The following is a 20,145-nucleotide window of genomic DNA, read 5'->3' on the forward strand; positions in this document are numbered from 1 at the left end:
GGGATGGCAGAAAAGGTGCAGAAAGTCATGCTTGGATAGACAGGGAGAAGCTTTTACCCATCTCTCATAATGCGGGGACTCTGGCGACCAAACTATGTGTGATGTTAATGCATATGATGAACGCTTAGTCTCACTCCATTTTTTTTTTTTTGGAGACAAATCAGCTGCAGGAAAAGGGTCATGGCTCAATGCCACAGCATCTGCTTGCATGCTGAAGGTCCCAGGCTTGATGCCAGGGCTGGGAAATTCCTGTCTGAAACCTTGAAGAGCTGCTGCCAGTCAGTGTCAACAATACTGAGCTAGATGGGCCAATTGCAGTAAGACAGCCTCCTTTGCTTCTGTGTTCTGTAATGTGTTCCTGATCCAGATCTGGCTGCTGTTTGCCCCTAAAGATGCTATTTGCATTTTTTTTAAAAGCAGCCAGAAGCAAGCAATTTTCATCAGAAAACTGGTATGAGGGCTAATAAACTGAGGCTCAATCCAGACAAGACTGAGATGCTGCTAGTGGGTGGTTCTTCTGACTGGATGGTGGATGTCCAACCTGTCCTGGATGGGGTTGCACTCCCCCTGAAGGAGCAGGTTCGTAGCTTGGGGGTTCTCCTAGAACCATCTGTGTCATTTGAGGCTCAGGTAGCCTCGGTGGCACAGAGTGCCTTCTACCAACTTCTGTTGGTGGCCCAGCTACGCCCCTATCCTAACGGGGATAACCTGGCTTCAGTTGTCCATGCTCTGGTAACCTCCAAGTTAGATTACTGCAATGTGCTCTACGTGGGGGTGCCTTTGAAGACGGTTTGGAAACTGCAGCTTGTGCAAAATGCAGCAGCCAGATTGGTAACAGGGACCAGACGGTCCGAACATATAAAACTGATTCTGGCCCGCTTGCATTGGCTGCCTGTATGTTTCCGAGCTCGATTCAAGGTGCTGGTTTTAACCTATAAAGCCTTACATGGCTTAGGACCACAATACCCGAGGGACCACTTCTCCCGACACGAACCCACCTGCACACTATGCTCAGCATCTAAGGCCCTCCTCCGGGTGCCTACTCGGAGGAAAGCTGGGAGTGTGGCAACAAGGGAGAGGGCCTTCTCAGTGGTGGCCCCCAAATTATGGAATTATTTATAAGACAAGGTGTGCCTGGCACCAACACTGTTATCTTTTTGGTGCCAGGTCAAGACTTTCCTCTTCTCCCAGGCATGTTAGCGTGTGTTTTAAAATTGCTTTTTAAAATGTGTTTTAAAATTGCTTTTTAAAATGTGTTTTTTAAATTAGTATATTTGTTTTTAATGTTTTTAATTGTTGTAAACCTCCCAGAGAGCTTCGGCTGTGGGGTGGTATACAAATGTAATAAATAAATCCCCTCTCCCCCCAATTTAACAAATAATAAATCTGCACTTAAGGAATAGATTCTTCTACCCGCACCCCCCGCACGGCAGCCCTAATGCCAAGGAAGGAGACCCTCCTCGAATCGGACTCCGGCGTCGTTGCCCTTTTAAGACTCGCTCGAGAGCTGATGAAGAGGCGGGGCCTAAGCGGGGGCCTCGCCCACCCTTGTAAAAAAGAAGCTGCTGCTCGAAGACGCCTCGATTCAGCCAGGAAGTCGTCGTCGGAGAAAGTCTCGGGAGGAGGGGTGTGCGTAGTGACACCGACGGAGCCGGGACATGCCGAGCCCCGGCGCTGCCCTCTGGGTAAGGACAGAGCGACCCCAGGCGGGGAGCGATTTTGTGGATGGGTGGACCCGTGTAGTTCTTCCAGTGGGGCAGAATAGCCCCCAGTGGGAGCCGGCGGGGCTGGGCAGCTTGGAGGGGGCAGCGGAGATGCCCTCCTTCTCCATCGGGCGCTGCTTTAGAGGAGGGGGGCGCGCGGAACAGCGCCCGTCGCACTGCTCCGCAGGTGCCGGCCAGGCTGTGCTGCTCCCAGCGCCGCCGCCGCCTCTGCCCGAAGCCGTCTGGGCAGGCGCCGGCCGAGTATCTCTCATCTCCTCCGCGGCGGCGCTGGTGAAGGGCGGCTTAGTCATTCCCCTGGAGGAACAGCCGGAGCGGGCGAGGGGACGGAGGCGACCTGCGACGGGGCAGCACCTCCGCACAGGTGGGTCGAGGGCCGTTGCCAGGTAACCGTTCGCGGGCAGGTAGGCAGGGGATCCCAGGCCCGCCCGACGGGACCTCCCCCCAGCCGAGCTGTCCGGCGGGGGCTGCCTTGGCCGGCCTTCCCGCTGGTTCCGCGTCAGGGGCCTGAAGGCGCTCTGCCCTCTCTCGGGTGGTGAGCTGGCCGTGGAAGTCGCCGACCTTGGAGTTGGTTGTCTGCCTGCGTCCGGCTCCAGGCTTCTCGGGATGGCTGATGTGGAGGCTTTTCTGCCCAGGGGAAGCCTGTCTGCCCGCCCTCCAGCCGGCCTTTCCTTCGTGGCCCCCGTGCGTGACGCAAAGAGGACGGGCTCTTGGGACACCTGGAACATGACGTCATTCCAGCATATTTCACTTGCGACGTCATCCTCGAGCATCTTGTGTCAGTCTCCCTGTGGTCGTAAGTCTGGCTTGGAAAGGAGGTGCTGGTGAGGAATGTCTGATGAGGAAAATGCAGCCATTATCTAGTTGTTGCCCTCCGTGCCAGGCTAGATAAGTGGTCTCACCCAGGACTGTGAATGCACAACCGCCGCACTGGGTTTTGTGTGGCAGCTCCTGCCAAGAGGATTTGGTGAGGTTTCCTGCTGTGGTGCGGCCATTCTCAGGAGGGCCACCTCCGGAAGCCTTCCCTGGTCTTCTGAGCGCCAGGCAGCGCCTTCTGCATTTTGGGTTTCCATGACATTTCCCCCAGAAACCTTAGACTTCTGCCATTTGTGACTTTTTCTGTGGGCCAAATTTGACCAGTTGAATGTTAAAGAGGGGTGCATTTCTGTGTTGATTTTTTGAGTGCTGGTGAAGCGAAGGTCTTGCGCTGCTTTCTGCTCCATAAACGTGACCCTTGGAAAGACTCCTTGGTGCAACGCATGTGTGTATGTGTAGCTTCTTTCTGTATGCTGAAAGGAAACTGCGCAGCGGTGAGGGCCTGTTGAAGCTGTTCTGTGGGGGCTGTTGATGTGACTGTTGATGCTGACTATGGTTACACACAACTGGGGCAGCCTGTGAATTGCTTTCAAACAGTGCAATCCTGTATATGTCTACTTGGATGCAAGTCTCACTGAGGTCAGTGGTGCTTACTTCCCATGTAAGCGCATGGAGAATTGCAACCTTAAACAATGTGTGGTGTCTGCTTTCAGAATCCAGAGTTGTACTATATTGCGCCTGACAGCCTTTAAAAGGCTGGGCTAGTGAGCTGTTTAATCCAGGCCTGCAAGTTCATGCTTTTTAAATATTTGTTTGAATGTTTTTGTTTTTCTGCTTTGGCCTGCTGCCTGGACTCAGTTTTATACAAAGGCTCCAAATGAAGTGGCGAGAGGCAGGGGATGGCGTGTTGTGTCTGAGAGCACAAGGAAGTTGTTTTTGGGGATCGCTGTGCTTCCGAGGATGCCTTTCAGTTCTAGTGGAGGGTGGTAGGGGGTGTCATTCACTAAACTGTGACTTCTTATGGCTTCCTTCCCTGTCTCAGGTAGGCATATCTGCTGGAGATATGCATGTATTCTATATTTAAATAAGTACACTCCATTTTCCACTCACTTAACATGCAGGTGATGGAACAGCCGCTCAAAAAACGATGTTTGGTTGCTGGCCAGGGTTCTCTCGGACCCAACGATTGGTTTCTGTAGTGGTGGGTTGACCTACTGCAGGGGGAAGCCGACATGGTACCCTGCAAATGTGCTTGGATTCCCAGTTCCCACCAGTAAAGCCAGTGGTCATAGATGATGTTGCTGATGGGAGCTGAGTCCAGCAGCACCTGGAGGGTACCACGTGGGCTGCCCCAATCTCCTTCAATAGTGTGAAGGAGAATAGGGGGTCAGCCTTCAGTCCCCGTTCCCTGTTGCAGGAAGTGTGGAGAGAGAGCACCATTCCTTTTGCTCATCTCAGCGGCACTGACAAGACACAAGTACACAGGGATGTCCTCGGGTTTGTGAACAGTATGCTAGTTGAACCTTTTTACCTTATAAATGCTTATCTTGGTGAAATCTGCAACCAAGGCATTATCAGGCATGAGAGGAGCCAATGTGTTAGATGAGGCCTTCTCCAACGTGGTGCCCACCCCCCAGATGGCTGTGCTGCCTGGGGCTGGTGAGAATTGTAGTCCAGAACATGTGGAGGGCACCGGGTTGGCTGTGTTAGTTGTGGCCTTGGCTGATTGTTCTTGGTCCTTGCCTGTGTAGAGTCTGGGTCAGTTGAAAGGAGGGTGGGTCTCTCTGTGCCCCCCCAACTCTGAAGGGATGGAGAATCTCTTTATGCAAAGGTGGAGTCTCTTCTCACTGCCTGCTAACTCAAGTCAGTTTTTGGTTTTTTAAAAAACCAGCCCGATTTTAAGACACAGGTTTTGTGGAAACAGTTGTCTTCAAAGATGTTACTTTTCCTCTTGTATTTGGAGCCTCCTAGTTGCATTTCGTATGTGAAAAGGCAAGCTGACCCTTGCTCTCTTCTTTGCCACCCGGCTCACAAATGCAGATGAAGAGAAGTGCCTTCCTTGCCCAAGCATGGTGCAGGGTGGCTGCTTCCTCTCCTGTGAACCTGAGGCGCCTTCCTGGGGGGCACGACTTGGCACCACGCGGCAGTTCCCGGGTCTCGTTGGGGAGATGGACACGTCTGGGAGAGAAGCAGAGGCTTGTCCTCTCCCAAGTCCTACCGTGAGCCCAAAGCAGATACTGGCCTCCCGTCATCCTCATTTGTTGCTTCTAAACATCTTCTGGGGCTTGGAATGATGGGCTTTAATGAGAGAGGAGAAAAGTGGGGAGGGGGAGATAGCCCTGCCGCCGTGGGGTGGGGGGCAGGATGCCTGTGTTCCCTCTGCAGGTTTCCTTGGGCCATGAGTGAAGGGGAACCTTGGGCTGCTGGTGGGGAGCCCCCCCCAAGGGTGTCTGCACTGCCCCTAAGGAGTTCTTGACATGTTCCACATGGTGCCTTGTCCTGGTAGGCTAGCACGCGTTGTCAGCCCCATGTTGCAGATTGCTCTGGGGATCCCTCTCTCAGTCAGGTCAGAGGTGAGGTTCCAACCAGAGACTTGTGATTCAGAGGTCAGTCTCTTAGCGGTGCTCGCCTTTCCCCTCCCAGGTGTCCACACTATTGTCGGGACTCCCTGTGCAAGCAAAGCCCTCCTTCTCCTCTACCCTGCTCTTTCCTCCATGTTGGAAAAGCAGGAGGGGAGTGAACTCTTCTGCCCCAAATAACCAGGCCAGGAGAAGAGTAGGGCCATTTCTGAAGGCCAAGGGGGACTCCAGAGCTCCAGCTCCCAGGGGAATAAAAGGTCCGCATTTTGTGTCATGGCGGCTGAGGGCAGCCCTCCGGAAGGGGCCTCCCCTCATGGTGGGTGGCATCTTCCCAGGCCTGCCTGTGAGCTTCTCTGGCCATCCCACCTGGGTTGGCTCTTCCCTAGCCCAGCCTTGCTTTGCTCATTTGTTCTGCCTCAATTTTAAGTTTACTTTTGTCTTCCTCTTTGCAGCTCTGGGCTGTGTTGCTCATAAGGTCAAAAAACCACAACTATTTGGAAATATGTGCACTGTGGGTGGGGAGAGCTAAGGGCTGAGCCCCCATGACCTTGCAGGCATGTGAGGACATCTGAAGACATTCTTCAAAGGGGAGAGTAAGAGGGGGCTCCTCTATGGCACCGTAGTGCCCCCTCCCATGGCAGAATTGGAAGGAAAAGTGATGCATTTAAGAGCCTAATCATGTGATTTGGGTGAATTTGCAGGAGTTGCAGGATTTAGCTGCCCTTGAAAGAGTTTTGTCTTTGTTCACCCCACCCCCAGCTTTTCTCTTGGCTCTTATTTCTGTCTCTTTTGCTTGTGGAAGGGCACCCTGCCTCATCCTGATTCTTTGCTCTCCCTTTTGGTTCTTCAACAGGGTTTGCACGGTTGGCTCTGGGATATGGAAGTGTGTCTCCCCCCCCATGCAATTCTCCCTTGCAAACTCAAACCTGTGTTGCAGATGTGTTTGGGGGGGGCAGAGGGCACTCTCATGATTGTAGAGATATGTCTGGCTCCTCCTTTGTACCCTGTGTCCACACACAGTAGAATGATTGCACAGGGACGTGCTTTCTGTTCATGCACATAGGCCCACGTGCCAGTGCTCTGTTGAATGCCTGAGCCTCAGAGGTGCTGGTGGGGCAGACCTGCTGGCACGGTCGCACTATCTCTTCCTGTGCCTCTCATCTCTGCTGGGCTGCAGTCCGCAGTAGTACAGGCCTCAGGAGAGCCTTTCCATGGGTTTGGCGGGGGCACACAGGACGGCTCCAAGCGCTCTCTCAGGTTTCTCTGTCTCCAGAGGGAAGTGTTTGTGAGCCGTCACAACCACATTGAGAGGCCGTGGTTCCTGCAAGCACAGAAGCATAGTTTCTGAGCCGTTCTGCTGTGTGGGGTGGGCTGTCAGGAGGAGGTGGTAGTTGGCCAGCCATGGGCTCGCCCTCAGCTCTGTGTGTGCCTTCCTTGGCACTCCACACCCAAGAGGTTTGTTTTCTGCCTCTTTAGCGCTGCTTCTCCTTAAAGCTCACAGTGGTGAACAGCACAAAACACTCTGGAGTGCCTCAGCATTTGCAAATGACCCTTAGAAGGTGAACCACGCTAAACTGTACAGGTTAAAACTGAGTAGCATCAGAGTGGCTTTTTCAGGCTGTCCTGCCCCCAGGGATAGCAACAAGGCAAGGCCTGGCCCAGAAAGAGGGTGGCAGGCAGAGGGCAGCATAAGGGAAGCCCACCGAGTTAGTTGCAAGGGTTGGGTTAAGTGGCTTGCTCTGGGTCCTTGGGGCTGCCTCCTCGCCCAGGGAGCACAGCTGTTCCTTCCGGGTGAGTAGCTTCCAGGCTTGCTGCTTAAGTTGCCCTGTGACAAAGAGGGATGGTGGCCGGGGTGCAGACTGATCATTTATTTAAAGAGAAGGAGGGAGGGGAGTGCTTATCAACAGGACTGAATTGCTGCTAGAGAGAAAGGAAGAGAGAGGGTGTTGTGAAAGCCCAGTGGTGTCTGTTACAGTCTCTGAGTTTCGTGGAGAACCAGATGTCCTGGCACCTACCTATGAGTTCATAAAAGGCTGCAAGGAAGGCAGCACCACTTCACATTATGTAACTGCCTCTCCAGAGCTAAAACACTGTCCTTTTATGACTTTGAGGAAGTGCATGACGCGTGAGAGTTGCTAACAGTCCACAGCTTGCTCCTTTGTGCCAGCTTCCCCCCCCCCGGGGGGGGAGGTTATTGAGATCCCAGGAGTGTGTTTTTTAAAAGTGGCTCAGAGGTGGCTCCAAATGAAGGGGAAACATCTCCTGAGTTTAGAGGAGGAGGAGGAGGAAATGACATCATAGGGTTGTCAAGCAGGGAAGAGCTGCGGGCTGGGCTGATGACTTGCCTGGCAGCAATGTGGCCCTCCCTCCCTCCCTCCTTTGAGATTTACTCATGATACTGGGCAGCTAAATAGGCCAATCCAGGTTACCGCTAGAGAGCATGACAGAGAGCAGCAGCTGCCTCTTCTTTCTGGTGAAAGGGCAGGTGGATAAACACAGCTCTGTGTGCCCCTGTGGACAGTGTGGCACTCAGCACAGAAAGGGGTCCTGATGTTCTGATCTTGCCCATTTGCTTGCTGCGGGCACAGGAAGGTTTCCTGGCTGGTCTCCGCCCGGGTTGTTTTATATACAGGATTATTATTCTTTCCTGCTTGCAGATAATTTCCACTCCCATTCTATTCCGACAACATCACAAGCCCTATATGGAGAAGAGGTGAAGCTGTAGTTTTTTTTCTTTGAGCATCTGAATATCTAAGCCATGGCTATGAACTGGCTGCAAGCTGGGATGTGACACCATGGCTTAAAGCGGGTTTGGAGCCTGGGGTGCATGCATTTGTGAACCTTGGCTGGCTTGCTGCAGAGACGGTGAAGGCAGTGGCTAACTCTAGCCATTCTGGAGTCAGGTGGGTGGGGACAGACAGTAAAAATGCAATTTGTAATAGTCTGGAGGTTTGTGTGACCCTGGCAAGCAGCCCCACATTATATGTTTGTTCCTCACTGGTGCCCTTGGAGATGTTCAGTCAGATAATAGCCAGTTGAAAAGAACACCACCACCTGTACTCGATGGCAAAGTGCTGAAATGCAAGCATGTTTGAAGCATCCCTAAAATAAGTGTAGGTTGAAGCTGGCTCATAAACCTTTGGCAGCTGCCTTGCCTGTTTCCCTTCCCCCCCAAACCTGCTGTGGGGAAGGGACCGAGAGGAGTATGTATCTGGGGTCTCCAGGAGGGTCTGCATCCCATTGAAGGGCACTTCCTGGGAGCAGTTGGCCAATGCTGTGGCCCCTGCCTGTGGAAGAGTTGAGGCCGCCCAGCTGGGGCCATCCAGAGCTCCAGTTTCCATGTGAGGGGTTAGAAGGGATTGGGCAGAGCCTGGTGGGCATTGCCTGCTGAAATGTTGGGTGCGGGGGTTGCAGTTGCCTCCTGGGAACTTGGTGGAGAATCCTCCCTCCCCCGCCCTGCTTTTATGCTGCAAATGGCCAAAGCCGTTGCCTGCTCCTCTCGGTATTCAGAGGCGAGGTCCAAAGGGGCTTATTCCAGAGCTGGATGATGTGCCAAGGAGTCCAGCCTTCACCTCATCCCCGGTTTTGTCTTGCCTCACTCCGGGTCCCACTTTTTTCCATCGGCGCTGCTGTTTGTCTTCTTTCTGGGCCTGCATCCCATTTCTCGTTGGCTCGACCATCCCTGCCCGGGAGAGCAGTGCCCAGCCAGCCTCCCCAGAAGCCCCTCCTTCCTTTTATCATTGAACTTTTGCCATCCGCACCCCTTCACTTGCCAGAGAAACAGAAGCAACAGAGAGAGAGGAGTCTCTGCCCCAGGGAGGTCACGATCACAGGGCCGAACAGCACATAATACTTCTCAATATGAGCTTGTCCCTGGCAAGGTTGTCTTTAATGAAAGCATTCTCTTGCTCTCTCCCTGAGCAACACTTGTTTGTTTGCAAACTTACAGACTGCTTGAAAGTCCCCTAAGCGCCCACCTCAGAGTTACGGCTTTTGTTGGGATAGCTTGCAAATCCTCCTCCTCCTTCGTACTGTCTTGCATAATTGCATAACTTGCGTCTTCAGAAACTGCTTGCAAGTTGCTCATTTTGTTGCCTTTTAATCCATGCAGAGTTAGGTGGGGGCAACTGGAAGTATTTGTTGCCAGTAACTGAATTGAGCCAACAATCCAGGAAGTTCAAGCCAGCCGAAATCCAGACCGTGGGGGGTGGGGGCTCTCTGTGGACTCCCCTTTCATTGGGGTTGGTGAAGAGCTGAGGCTGTATTTCTTAGTGGGGCACATGGCACTGTCTGTAGCCATCCAACCAGCGGAGACCTCTGTGCCTGCCCTGCAAAGTGGGTTTAGCTGGCAGTATTCTCAATGGGTCTCGTGTGCGAGGCCTCCGATCCGTTTCCTAGTTCACCCTCATGAATGTTCAGCATGCAGACTCCATGGCTGATAACCACTCTTCCAAGAGACTCCATGGCAGTCAAATTGATGGCCTTCTTCCCAAACTGAGTCAAGATGGTGCTTTGCCACCCGCAGCCTTCCATGCTTGGGATCCAGGGGCCACGGGACTGGTGCCCAGCTCCTCTCCAGGAGCCGTTTGGAGGTGAGGGATGTGCACCATTATTTGTTCAAAAGCTACCTTAACATAGCAGCACAAATATGTAGGACCAGAAGGGGGCTGCTGGGATGGTGAGTACCATCACCATTAGCATTAATAATAATAATAATAATAATAATAATAACAACAACAACAACCACCTCCCTATCTGGGTGAGCTTCAGGCTGCACTCTTTCCTCCCCCCCCCCAAACAATTGGGTCAGGTTGGCCACCAGCCAATTCCCGGTTAAAATGCTGCCGGGAGCATTGGGTGGGGTCCTCTGTTGGCTTTCACGCAGGAGCTGTTCGTGGAAGAGAACTCATTCAGGGGTGCCTCACTTCCTTTGAAGGAGGGAGGGAGGGAGGAACTGGGCAATAAAGCACACAACTTCCGCCGCCTCCTGAGAAGGCCAGAGGAGGGAGGATCTTTCCGCCCTTGTCTCTGTGCGGATGGAAACAGGGAGGCTTTGCATTCCAGAATGATTTCAACACAGGAGGTGGTTGCACAACATCCCTGCAAGCGCTGCCGGGGGGGAAGGCTGGCACAGGGTGCTTTGCACTTACAGGGTTTGGTACCACTTTGGGGCTTCCGGGAGTCCACTGAGGGAATGTCGCATAACCTGAGGAGGAGCACCCAGGCAGCCTGGGGGGTTAACAAGTGCCGCCTGGGGCAACAGCTGCTCTGGAGAGGGGTAAGCTGGCTCTGAGGCTCCACTTGTCTGGCCACCCTTCAGGAGAGGGCTGGCTGGGACTCAAGCTTTCCCTTTGAGAGGCAGCCACGTGCCGTGTGTTGGAAATGTGTTTTGCCTTGAAATGCTGATATGCTGCATTTTGACCGGGAGGGCACTGCCCTGTTGCAGGGGGAGGGGGGACACGTAGTGTGCTCTGTCTTCGTCATGCTTGCACAGCTCGCGCAAGCAGCTTTGAGCCAAGAGCTGTGCAAAGCAGCTGGGGGAGAGGCTCAGCTGGGGCAGCCATGGTGGGGGGAGCTTGTGCTGGGACGGGGTGAACCCCATCTGAGGTGGGTGCATCCAGATGCTGGACTCCCAGCACCCACCAGTGGTCAGGGAGGGAGAGTTGGAGCTCCACAGAGTCCCCCGCTCTTGCTGCTTGGCCCGTGTGCGGCTGAGGACGCAGCAGCCCTCACTGGCTTTGCCCGCCTTGCACTGGGTGAGAATCTTCTTTGGCTGGCTGTTGAAAGTGGCTGGTGTTTCCACACGGTTTCTGGCGCTCCCGCCCCCGTGGCCAGCCACCAGAAGGCCGGAGTCTCTTTTCCCCTCCCTCCAGGAGAGCTCTGCCTGTTTGCTGTTAAAACATCAAGTGCCGGTGCTCCCCGCCATGATCACTACCTTCTTGCTTCAAGAGCACCTGTGACTATTCTGGGAACTTTAAACACTCCGCGTGGTTGCAATTAATCCAAAATCCAAGGGTAGAATTTAGTGTTTTGATCCTGCATTGGGGGGCCCAACCAATGGCTGTAAGGAGTTCCGTGTTTTAATGTTGCCCTGTGTCAGCCGTGGGTGATCAGGGCCCAGTTGCGGGCTCTGGGCTGGATCTTGTGGGCCCGGCAGATGTGTCTCCCTCGCAGTAGCAGAAACCGTGCTCATTCGCATGCATCCCAGGTGTGGTGCGGCCACTTCTCCTTGTTACAAAGCGCTTTGTTCTTTGGGGCTACAGTTTTGGAGCAAGTTCCAACAGTTTTATGCCGGGGGTTAAAATCTTGAGAAGGCCTCCTTGCTCAGGGAAAGCGTCTCCTCAGCCGGCCAGCTTTGTCTTACTGCACGAAGGAGCTGCTCTTGTGAGCCTTGGCAAGTTGTGCCTGCTTTTCCCCGGGAGCCCTGTTGCTTTTGCTGAGTGGTCCTCACCCCCCTTGTTTGTTTTGCCTCTGAAGGGAGCAGCAGTTGGGCGGCTACCTGACGAGGACAGTGGACTTCTGAAAACGCAGAGCGACCGCCAGCCAGGGCCGGCAGCATGTCTGCAGCAGGCGTCGCAGCCCAGGAGATGAGAGGCCCCTTGAAGAACGCCTTCCTCCACAGCGGGCAGGGCGTTGGGAGTCTGAAGCCCTGCTGGGGTGTTCCGGGCGGCGGCAGCGGTGGCCAGTTTGAAAAGTGAGTGCTGTGGGCGGGCTCCAGATCTGAGTGGCAGTTGGTCCCCCCTCCCTCACTTCCTTGCACTTGGGTTTGGTCTCGTTGGAGGGTTGGAGCTTCTTGATGGCTCCTCGCTGCTGCCGCCTGCTAATTCTCCCTCTTCCCTCCCCTTCTTCCAGCGCCTTCTTCAGCATCGACCCCGTAACAACGGGCTACAGCCTGAACTCATCAGGGCAGCATCACTTAATGTCCATGGGTAGGTACTTGGTCAAATGTCGCTGCTCAAGGCCCTTCAGTTGAGTTTCATCTGTAGCGAGCCTCTTGGCTCCTCCTTCCTCCACCACCGCCTCAGCCCTCGAGGGCATCGGCTTCTCTTCTTCTGGGGTTAGATTGGCCGGTAGCAGCAGAAGCAGCAGTCTTGGCGGCAGAGCCTTGTTGCACCTTCAAGTCTAACCAATTTATTATGGCCTAAGCCTTGGTGGGCAGCATCCCACTTCCCCAGGTGCATACATAGGTGGTCGTTAAGGCTGCACGGGACTCTCTATGCTGCACACTACGGCCCAGTGACCTAACTAGACCAGCCAGGTCTCGCAAGGCCATTTTGACCAAGCCCCATCCAGCTGCCCATCAGCTGGCTTCATATGGCATCAGCTGCGGGCGGGTAAAAAGGTGGCTGGGCTGGGTCGGAGGGGCCTTCTGGAGGGGCGACTATCCGCCAGTTGCCATGGCTTCAAAGCACCGCATCATCTGACGTCGTGCCAACAGGTGAATGATAGGTGGGCAGCCCTGCTAAGCATTGGCCCGCCGAGGGTCAGGAGAGAGAAGGGTCTGGTCCATCCGCTGGATCCACTCCATGCACACACCCTCCAGTGGACTAACACAGCAACAGCTGAGGAAAGAGCTTTGTGGCACTTCAGAGGCTAGGAGGTGCATTGTGGTGTCAGTTTCTGTGGAAACTTCATCAGGGAAAGGAAATGTTATCGCCCTCTGAAATAATATCCATGTGCATCTACATGTCCACCGTGTGGCTAAACATCTGTGAGGTCAGGAGGCTTGGCATCTTTCACCCAGTATCGCTGAGCGGGGGAAGGCCGCTTGGAGCAACTCACCGTTGGCAGAACCGAGGAGGAGCTGCGTGTGTTTGAAACCAGGCACGGTCCTCAACGCCTGACCAGCCGCTCATGCCTGGCAGCCATCCAGGAAGCCTCAGCCTAAGAATTGGCTGTTCTTCCCCACTGCCTCCTGCCATCCTGCCTCCTTGCCCCAGGTGTCAGCTGAGCCAAGCCACAGAGGGCAGCCCCCTCTCGAGTTCTCAGGGTGGCATGAAACACAAGGAGAGTCGGGTGCCTCAGAAAGTGCTCTGGAGTAGGCTAGTTTTGTCTCTGCAGACTTTGGCCAAGAGCAGCTCCTATTTCCTAGCTTTGATCCCCGGAGCCCTTGCCTGAGTGTCTAAAGTGCAAAGCCTTCCCCCCGCCCATTTAATCTCAGACCACCTCCCGCTGCCCCCCCCCCTCCCTTTTGGATATCTCCCTATAGCAGATGTGGATGGGTTAATTCTTCACAGGTCTAAACTGCGTAAGTCATGCAGAAGGAGGCAAGCCCCACTCTGCTCAGGTGGCTGTCATTGCCTGTTGTGGGAGCGAGTTCCATAGCTTAATTATGTGTTGCACGAAGAAGGACTTTCTTTGGTCTGTCCTGAATCTTCCAACGTTCAGCTTCATTGGATGTCCCTAAATTCTAACGTTGTCAGAGAGGGAGAACTCTCTTCCGTGCTCTCTCTCCATGCCATGCATCATTTTATACACTTCTCTCGTGTCGCCTCTGACTCGCCTTCTCTCTCAGAAGTGATGGTGGGCTGCTGTCAGAATGTCTGATGCTAGAAGAAAGTGCAGATAACAGTGGAAATCTGGGGGAGCAGTGATGACCTGGGGGGGATAAGGCTACTCTGCGGTGCCTCTAGGAAGGACAAAGGCAGAGAGTAGGGTAAGATGAAACATCTTCAGTCTACCTCTCTAAATAAATGGCATGTGCTGGTGACAAACAGTGAGGCACATCTGACTGACCAGTGTGGGGCGCAAGGTGCTGGACTGGATGGACCCCCTCTGGTTCCCTCCAGCAGCCAGGTCTCCTTTTGCTCCCATGAACTTTGAGAAAGCAGAGGGGTGTACGGGGGGGTTGCATTGCTTGAGGCTGAGGACTCATCCTTGTCCCCCCCCCCCTCTCTCTCTCTCTCTCTCAGGCCACATTTCAGCTCCTGATCCAGTCAAAAGCCGCAGCCATGCACAGAAGTGCTGCAGCGTCTTGCCCCTGAAGCCCAGCCCCAGTAGCGAGAGGACCAGTTCAAGCCCAGAGGATCACGGCGTCGTTCCTGGCTTCAGCAGACTCTCTGTGACCATGAGCGGTGTGTCCGATGAGGCAGCGCCGCCGCCTCCCACCCCGATTGGCAAGAGTGGGCTGCCAGCATTCGTCTTCTCTCCTGCGCCCTCCGGCGAGCGAAGTGCCAGGCCGCTGCCGCCGCTGCCCATCCCTGAGGACTTTGTGCACGATGATGCGGACAGGGAAGTCGAGTTCCTGACCAGCTCCGACACGGATATCTTGTTGGGGGATTGCAGCAGCCCGGCTTTTAAGCCCAGCGCTCAGGGCAGGCGTAGCTTCAGGGGCTGCGGGCAAATCAATTACGCCTACTTTGACACCCCAGCAGACCCTGAACTAGAGGAGCCCCCCTCTGCCTTGGCCAAGCAGCAGAATGGGTGTCCAGCCAGCGCCTGCCCTCTGCCTCCTCCGCCACCTCCACCGCATCAGCTGCACCGGCGGCTGCGCCGCTCACATTCCGGGCCAGCTGGGTCATTCAACAAGCCGGTAGTGAAAGTATCGAGCCACTTCCATCGGGCATCTCCCAGTTCTGACGACGATAGGCCTGAGGTTCCCCCGAGGGTGCCTATTCCCCCCCGGGTGCTCAAACCAGACTATCGGAGGTGGTCGGCTGAAGTGGCTTCCAACTCCTACAGCGATGACGACAAGCCTCCCAAGGTGCCCCCAAGAGGCCCTCTCTCCCGCAGCAATTCACGAACACCGAGTCCGAAAAGCTTGCCATTGTACCTGAATGGCATCATGCCGCCCACACAGAGCTTTGCCCCGGACCCAAAATATGTCAGCAGCAAAGCTCTGCAAAGGCAGCATAGCGAAGGCTCTGCCGCCAGCAGTAGCAACAAAGTCCCCTGTATCCTCCCAATAATTGAGAATGGCAAGAAGGTCAGTTCAACGCACTACTACCTCTTGCCAGAAAGGCCTCCCTATCTGGACAAGTATGAGAAGTTCTTTCAAGAAGCGGAAGAGACCAGCTTGCACTTGGAAGGGCGGCAGCAGCTGTGGAACAAGGCAGAGGAGGACGCAGCCAAGCTGGCCCTGATGGTCAAGGCTGACCTGGTTGGCCCCGTGAAGCGCAAACATTTGCCTTGCATGGTTTCTCCGTAAGCACAGGAGGCCTGGCACAGATCCGTGTGTGGGAGTGAGGCTTTTGGGACCTGGTCACGAGCCATGCTCCAGGGATGAGGTGCAGCCAAGCTGCTTCTGGGCTTCAGGAGCGGAGGGGAAGCTGGCAGGGGCTTCTGCTGCTGTGGGCTTGGCTCCTGTCCCTGGTGCTGCGGTGGCCGGGAGAGGACTTGGAGAAAGACTTGAGCATACATAGCCATGGTTGGCCAGTCGTTATTCAATATTTTAGAGTAATATATATATATATTTAGAAAGTCGCATAAGTAGGAAAACAAAGTCTTGCTATCAAGACAAGTGGCTTAAGCTGGAGAGGCAGAAAGAAAGCCCGGTTCAATATTTGTATCTGTTCCTCAGACAGCTGTCCGCATGGTGGTGGCAGTGGCTGTTTGAAATCATTTTCTCTCAATATTTGTCCTTCTCTGCCTGGGGGCAGGGAGAGGCCTGTCCTCCTTCACCAGAAGTTACCCTCATGTTGGGAAGAGATTCAGCGCAGGGGGCAAGGAAGCCCACCCATTTCTGAGCTTTGCAAGTGGCGCCATCGTTTGGGTGGGCTTTTCTCAGTCTTTGATTGGGGGGGGCAGGGCGAAGGGGAATCTTGTCTTCAGTGCCTAATTTCCTCCCACCCCCAATGGCCTGACCATTCAGTTCTCTCTCCCCTGGCCTGGACCAGCGGATGCCCGTCTCCACCACAGTTGTTCACTTCATGACGCCAGAGGAGGATCTGTTGGAAGCCATCTTTGCAGTTACAGCATGAGCAGCACCAGTAAACTTTTCCCCTTTTAAAATGGGACCAACTGCTGTTCTTCAGGTGGGAAGTGTGTTTATACATGGTAGTGAGGCGCAAGCTGGTCTTGTGCCTGTTCCTGTTCAGTGTTCTGCAGGGAGGAGGCTTGGCTTGGTGAGCAAAGTCCTTTTTGTTGTGAAGGTGGCCCAGTCAGGGCTGGCTGCATGTTATCTCTCTTGCGTACTCTCTCTCTCGCTCACACACACGCACACACACACACACAAGGCCATTTATACTTGCCATTGCAAGCCTTGGTCAAAAGGTGCTCTCTGACCAGTGTCTAACAGGGCCACGATCTCCCAATGGACATAAACACAAGTGCTGTTTATGGTTAAAAATCAACCAAACTGCTGATTGGGAGTTTCCCCCCTGAAACCTCTAGTTCAGACTAAATGAAGGCAATGTACATGTTCTGGAAACAATGCACTGAGAGTTATGCATCAGGTGTACAGTATTGAGGAAGAATTATGTTGTTCACTTTGTATTTTGGATATTGCCATGTCTTGAATAATAAAGTTATAATGTACTTATTTATGATAACACAACATCTGTTGCCTTGGATTTTCGCATTGGCTTGTGTGGCATTCGCTTTCCTTTTCATAAAAGTTGCAGAGCAGCCTCTTACCTCCTTTGCACTGCAGGCCACTTAAAAGTGCTGAATGGGGCCAGCACTCCATGCATTTTAGGGTGCGTCTTCTGGCTCTCTGTGTTAGCCAATAAGAAGCTCCATAAAATCATGCTATGTAACTTATCAAGATTGGGAAGGATGCCATAATTGCATCGCTTCTGGTGCCACCCATCGTGTGGGTAGGCAGGATGTGAAACTCCCAGAATTTCTGCCCTGGTGAGCACTTTGTGACCCATTCTGTATCCTAATCGCTACATGCTAAGGGATTTTTGGGCTGATGATGGCAGTGATGACAGCCCCAGCAGTGACTGGCTGAGCTTCCCTCCAGTCAGGAAGGGGATGGAGAGACGGGCAGTGGCTCTGGCTGAGCTCTCCTCTTCCTCCTCTGTTTCTCCCTTGCTGGGATTGGATCGCAGAGCTGTGGGCCAGGCAGTAAAGCCCAGGGAAGAGGAGAAGCAGCGGCAGAGGGCTTCAGGAAGGACAGGAGCTGCAGGAAAGGGTGTGAGTGGGTGGGAGGAGGACCCTCTGATTTCAACCTGGAGATACTCCACATTCTGGGCAGGTGGCCTTTCCATGCCTGTTCCCTACGGTGACTGCATCTGCCTTCTTCTCTGGGATCTCCTTGGTCTATGGGGGGCTTGCTGCCATGAGCTGGGGGGGGGCACAGTCTGTATCTGGCCCTTTCCAGAAGCAGAGTCGCCAAGAAACCCTGAAAGGGTGACCTGCTGGCCATGGAGGCCCTCCCTGCACCAGCTCTGCCCATTGCGCAGCATTAAAGCTGCTGCCACCTTTTCGGTTCTTGGAAGGAGTCGAGCGTTTGAGCCCTCCCATGGAGTTGGCACCTCTCTCTCTCTCAAGCTATAGCCTGATTTCCCCTTCTGGCCACTCCAAGCCAGCCATTATAGTGCTGAAATTAATTGTTTTAAAACCTGGGCAGGAGGAGAATGTAAGTTTGTGTGGAAAGGACGCTGAGGACCACTAAACTCATTAATCCCTGGGCTTCAGTGCTTCTAATTCTGTGTCTTTTCCCCTGGGTCTGGATGGTGGGGTTTGGGGGAAGGAGAGTAGATCCCACCACAGGCCTGAAGCCTCTCCCCAGCTGTGAAATCAGGCATGGACGGTGGCCGTGTGGGTGGCTGCTTTCTACTTCAGCAGGCCTCACTGGCTGTTGGTGGAGGACCCCCCCACACATCTGGTGGTCTCTCTCCACAAGGCTCCCCTTGATGGGGGGTAGAGCCATTGGTGCTCTGGCAGGTAGCAGGGCAAGAGTGGCCTGTTGTTTCCTCTGGCCAGTAGGCAAAGTGCCACCCTCTGGCTTTCTTCCATTTTGCTGCTGCTGCAGCTGCACCACCACCACCCCCTCTCTGAGCCATTAGCCTTTTGCGCTTTGGTTGGTGGTGAGCCAAGAAGGTTCTTTGCTCATCCCCTGGCAGTGCAGGACGTGACTTGTCCAGGCCTTGCGTCTTGCTTGCGCAAGGAGCCTCTTGATCGTTCACCCAGATACGCTCCAGAGAGGGCTGGATTTGGAAACGGCTTGGGCGTGGGGGGAAGACAGTGATACTCTCCTTGTCAGAGAGCCAAGGATGGCTGCCCTCTCTCTCTCTCTCTCTCTCTCTCCCCCCCCCCCCCTCCCAGGATCAGGAAAGCCCCCAGTGGGCTCTCCTGCTAAGGCCAACTCTCCAAGTGACCTTATGTGATGGCTGCTTGATGATCTTGAACACCCCAGTGGAACCCAGTTGGTTGTTCTGCTGATTCTCCTCCAGGCCCTGCTTTGGTGGTGGTGAGAGGATATGACACCCAGCACCAGCAGGCCATGAGCAGGATTTGGCCTTCGGCATCCTTTGATAAATGCCGGCCCAATAAACCAATAAAATCCTGCACGAAGCTACTTGTGGGCTCAAGTTTTGACCCGCAGATACCACCCCAGCTTGAACTTGGTGGCCCCAACCATGAGCCTCTGCTTCCTGCCCTGTGAGAGAAATCGGGGCCTGGGGTTCTTCCTTTTGAACCCATCTGTGTCCTGAGTGGTGAAGGGGCTCAGATCTGGCCGTGCTCATCTGTCAGCAGGGATGCAGGGATCCTTGCTCCTTCCCGCTCAGTCCTGGCCACGCTGCCTGGCAGAGGCCCAGGGTTCCGGCCCAGGGGGCACTCTTCCCCTACCTGCCGGTGCTGCTGGGGCCCTTCCCATGCAGAGCAAGTGCTCTCCCACTCAGCTGCTGTGGCACGTGCACCCTGTCTGCAGAGTCAGGTGGTTGCAACTGGTATGTATTCCTCTGCCCTACCCCCCACTTTCCTTACTACGGTTTGTCTTCCTCATGAGGGAAATGCAAGCTGAAGGTGCTTTTCGCATTTGAGTTTATTTCCACAATGCACACATTAAGTCTGTCCAGCAGGTGGCCCTCAGAAAGAGGAGTGTCAGATGCTGCCAATCTGGGGGACGGAGCCTTTAGTAAGAGACCAGTCGTGAGGACCAGCCTTCCGCCCTTGTGCTCTCCAGATGTTGTTGGACTACAGCTCCCATGAGCCTCATCGCAGTGGTGTCCCCCCCTTCCTCCTATGTCGGTCCTTGAGGGCCTCCTGCCCTCTCAGCTGTTGGGCTGTGCCTTCCATGGAAGAGTGCAGGAAGGCTGAGCTCCAGCACGGGGACACCTGAGCAGGGCAAGCGGGTGCAGGGCACCTGCAGCCTGACATCTCTCCCCCCCCGTGCTTTCCCTGTCCCTGCAGCTCTCTGTGTGGGCGCCAAATGTTCTTCGAAGAGGTGTGGAGAGAGTCGCCCCTGCCTGTCTCCTCTTCTGGGGAGATGGGGTACAGCTGCGTGGGAGGAGCAAGCGTCTCCTCTGCAGAGAGGGCTTCCTTCCCAAGAGGTTCCACATCTTGCCAGGGATAAATAAGTCTGGGGGGCTCATGGCCACTCACCCCCAGGTCATTCCTCTGAAAGCTGCTCACTTCCAAAATGAAAGCTTCTCAAGTGGACACACTTTTAACCTGCAATGGCCACGAGTGGGAGGAATTCTGTGGCCGGCCTTGTCATTGGCCTTTTGCCTGGGCCAAGCCGGCTGCTCTCCTCCACCCATCCTGCCGTGTAATTGGGCCCTTGTGTAATCCCTGCCCACATGGCAATTTCCATGGGCACATCGTTTTCTCCTTGCCACTCTGAATTAAATGTGGAAGCCACTCCTGCGGCCTGCAGCTTATACAACCAGCCTGTGCTATCTGTGCACACAATCACTCCACACGTGGATGTGTCAAGGCAGTCATCCCCTTAATACAACAGCCCAGGACGCTCTGCCTTCCACAATGGAGACTTGCAAGGGAGGCCACATTTCCAATGCCATCCGCAGTGGCATTCCTTCAGTGACAGCCACAACGGATCCCTGCCAGTCAAATGTTGCGTAGGGAAAGAGGTGAGGAGCAATTAAGCAACCTGGCCGTGGTTTCCCAGAGACCCCTGG

At 54.4% G+C, this 20,145-nt stretch overlaps 1 protein-coding gene across 1 annotated transcript; it reads left to right on the plus strand.

Annotated features, from left to right (window-relative positions):
* The first annotated feature begins 1,568 nt into the window (after positions 1-1,568).
* On the plus strand, positions 1,569-16,610 carry ERRFI1 (ERBB receptor feedback inhibitor 1). Its single transcript, XM_061601070.1, has 4 exons — positions 1,569-1,685; positions 11,594-11,810; positions 11,969-12,045; positions 14,029-16,610. Exons 2-4 carry the CDS (start codon positions 11,674-11,676, stop codon positions 15,261-15,263), a joined length of 1,449 nt encoding a protein of 482 aa, XP_061457054.1. The 5' UTR covers positions 1,569-1,685; positions 11,594-11,673; the 3' UTR covers positions 15,264-16,610.
* The last annotated feature ends 3,535 nt before the right edge of the window (positions 16,611-20,145 follow it).

This window comes from Rhineura floridana, chromosome 18 (assembly GCF_030035675.1).
Source record: "Rhineura floridana isolate rRhiFlo1 chromosome 18, rRhiFlo1.hap2, whole genome shotgun sequence".
In the NCBI taxonomy this organism is placed as follows: domain Eukaryota; kingdom Metazoa; phylum Chordata; class Lepidosauria; order Squamata; family Rhineuridae; genus Rhineura; species Rhineura floridana.

What these genes read in the sequence shown, in the direction of transcription:
- ERRFI1 (XM_061601070.1), top strand. Translation starts at nt 11,674, where the DNA reads ATGTCTGCAGCAGGCGTCGCAGCCCAGGAGATGAGAGGCCCCTTGAAG. An exon ending in AGCGGTGGCCAGTTTGAAAA is followed by an intron (nt 11,811 to 11,968) that starts GTGAGTGCTGTG and finishes CCCTTCTTCCAG; the next exon opens with CGCCTTCTTCAGCATCGACC. An exon ending in GCATCACTTAATGTCCATGG is followed by an intron (nt 12,046 to 14,028) that starts GTAGGTACTTGG and finishes TCTCTCTCTCAG; the next exon opens with GCCACATTTCAGCTCCTGAT.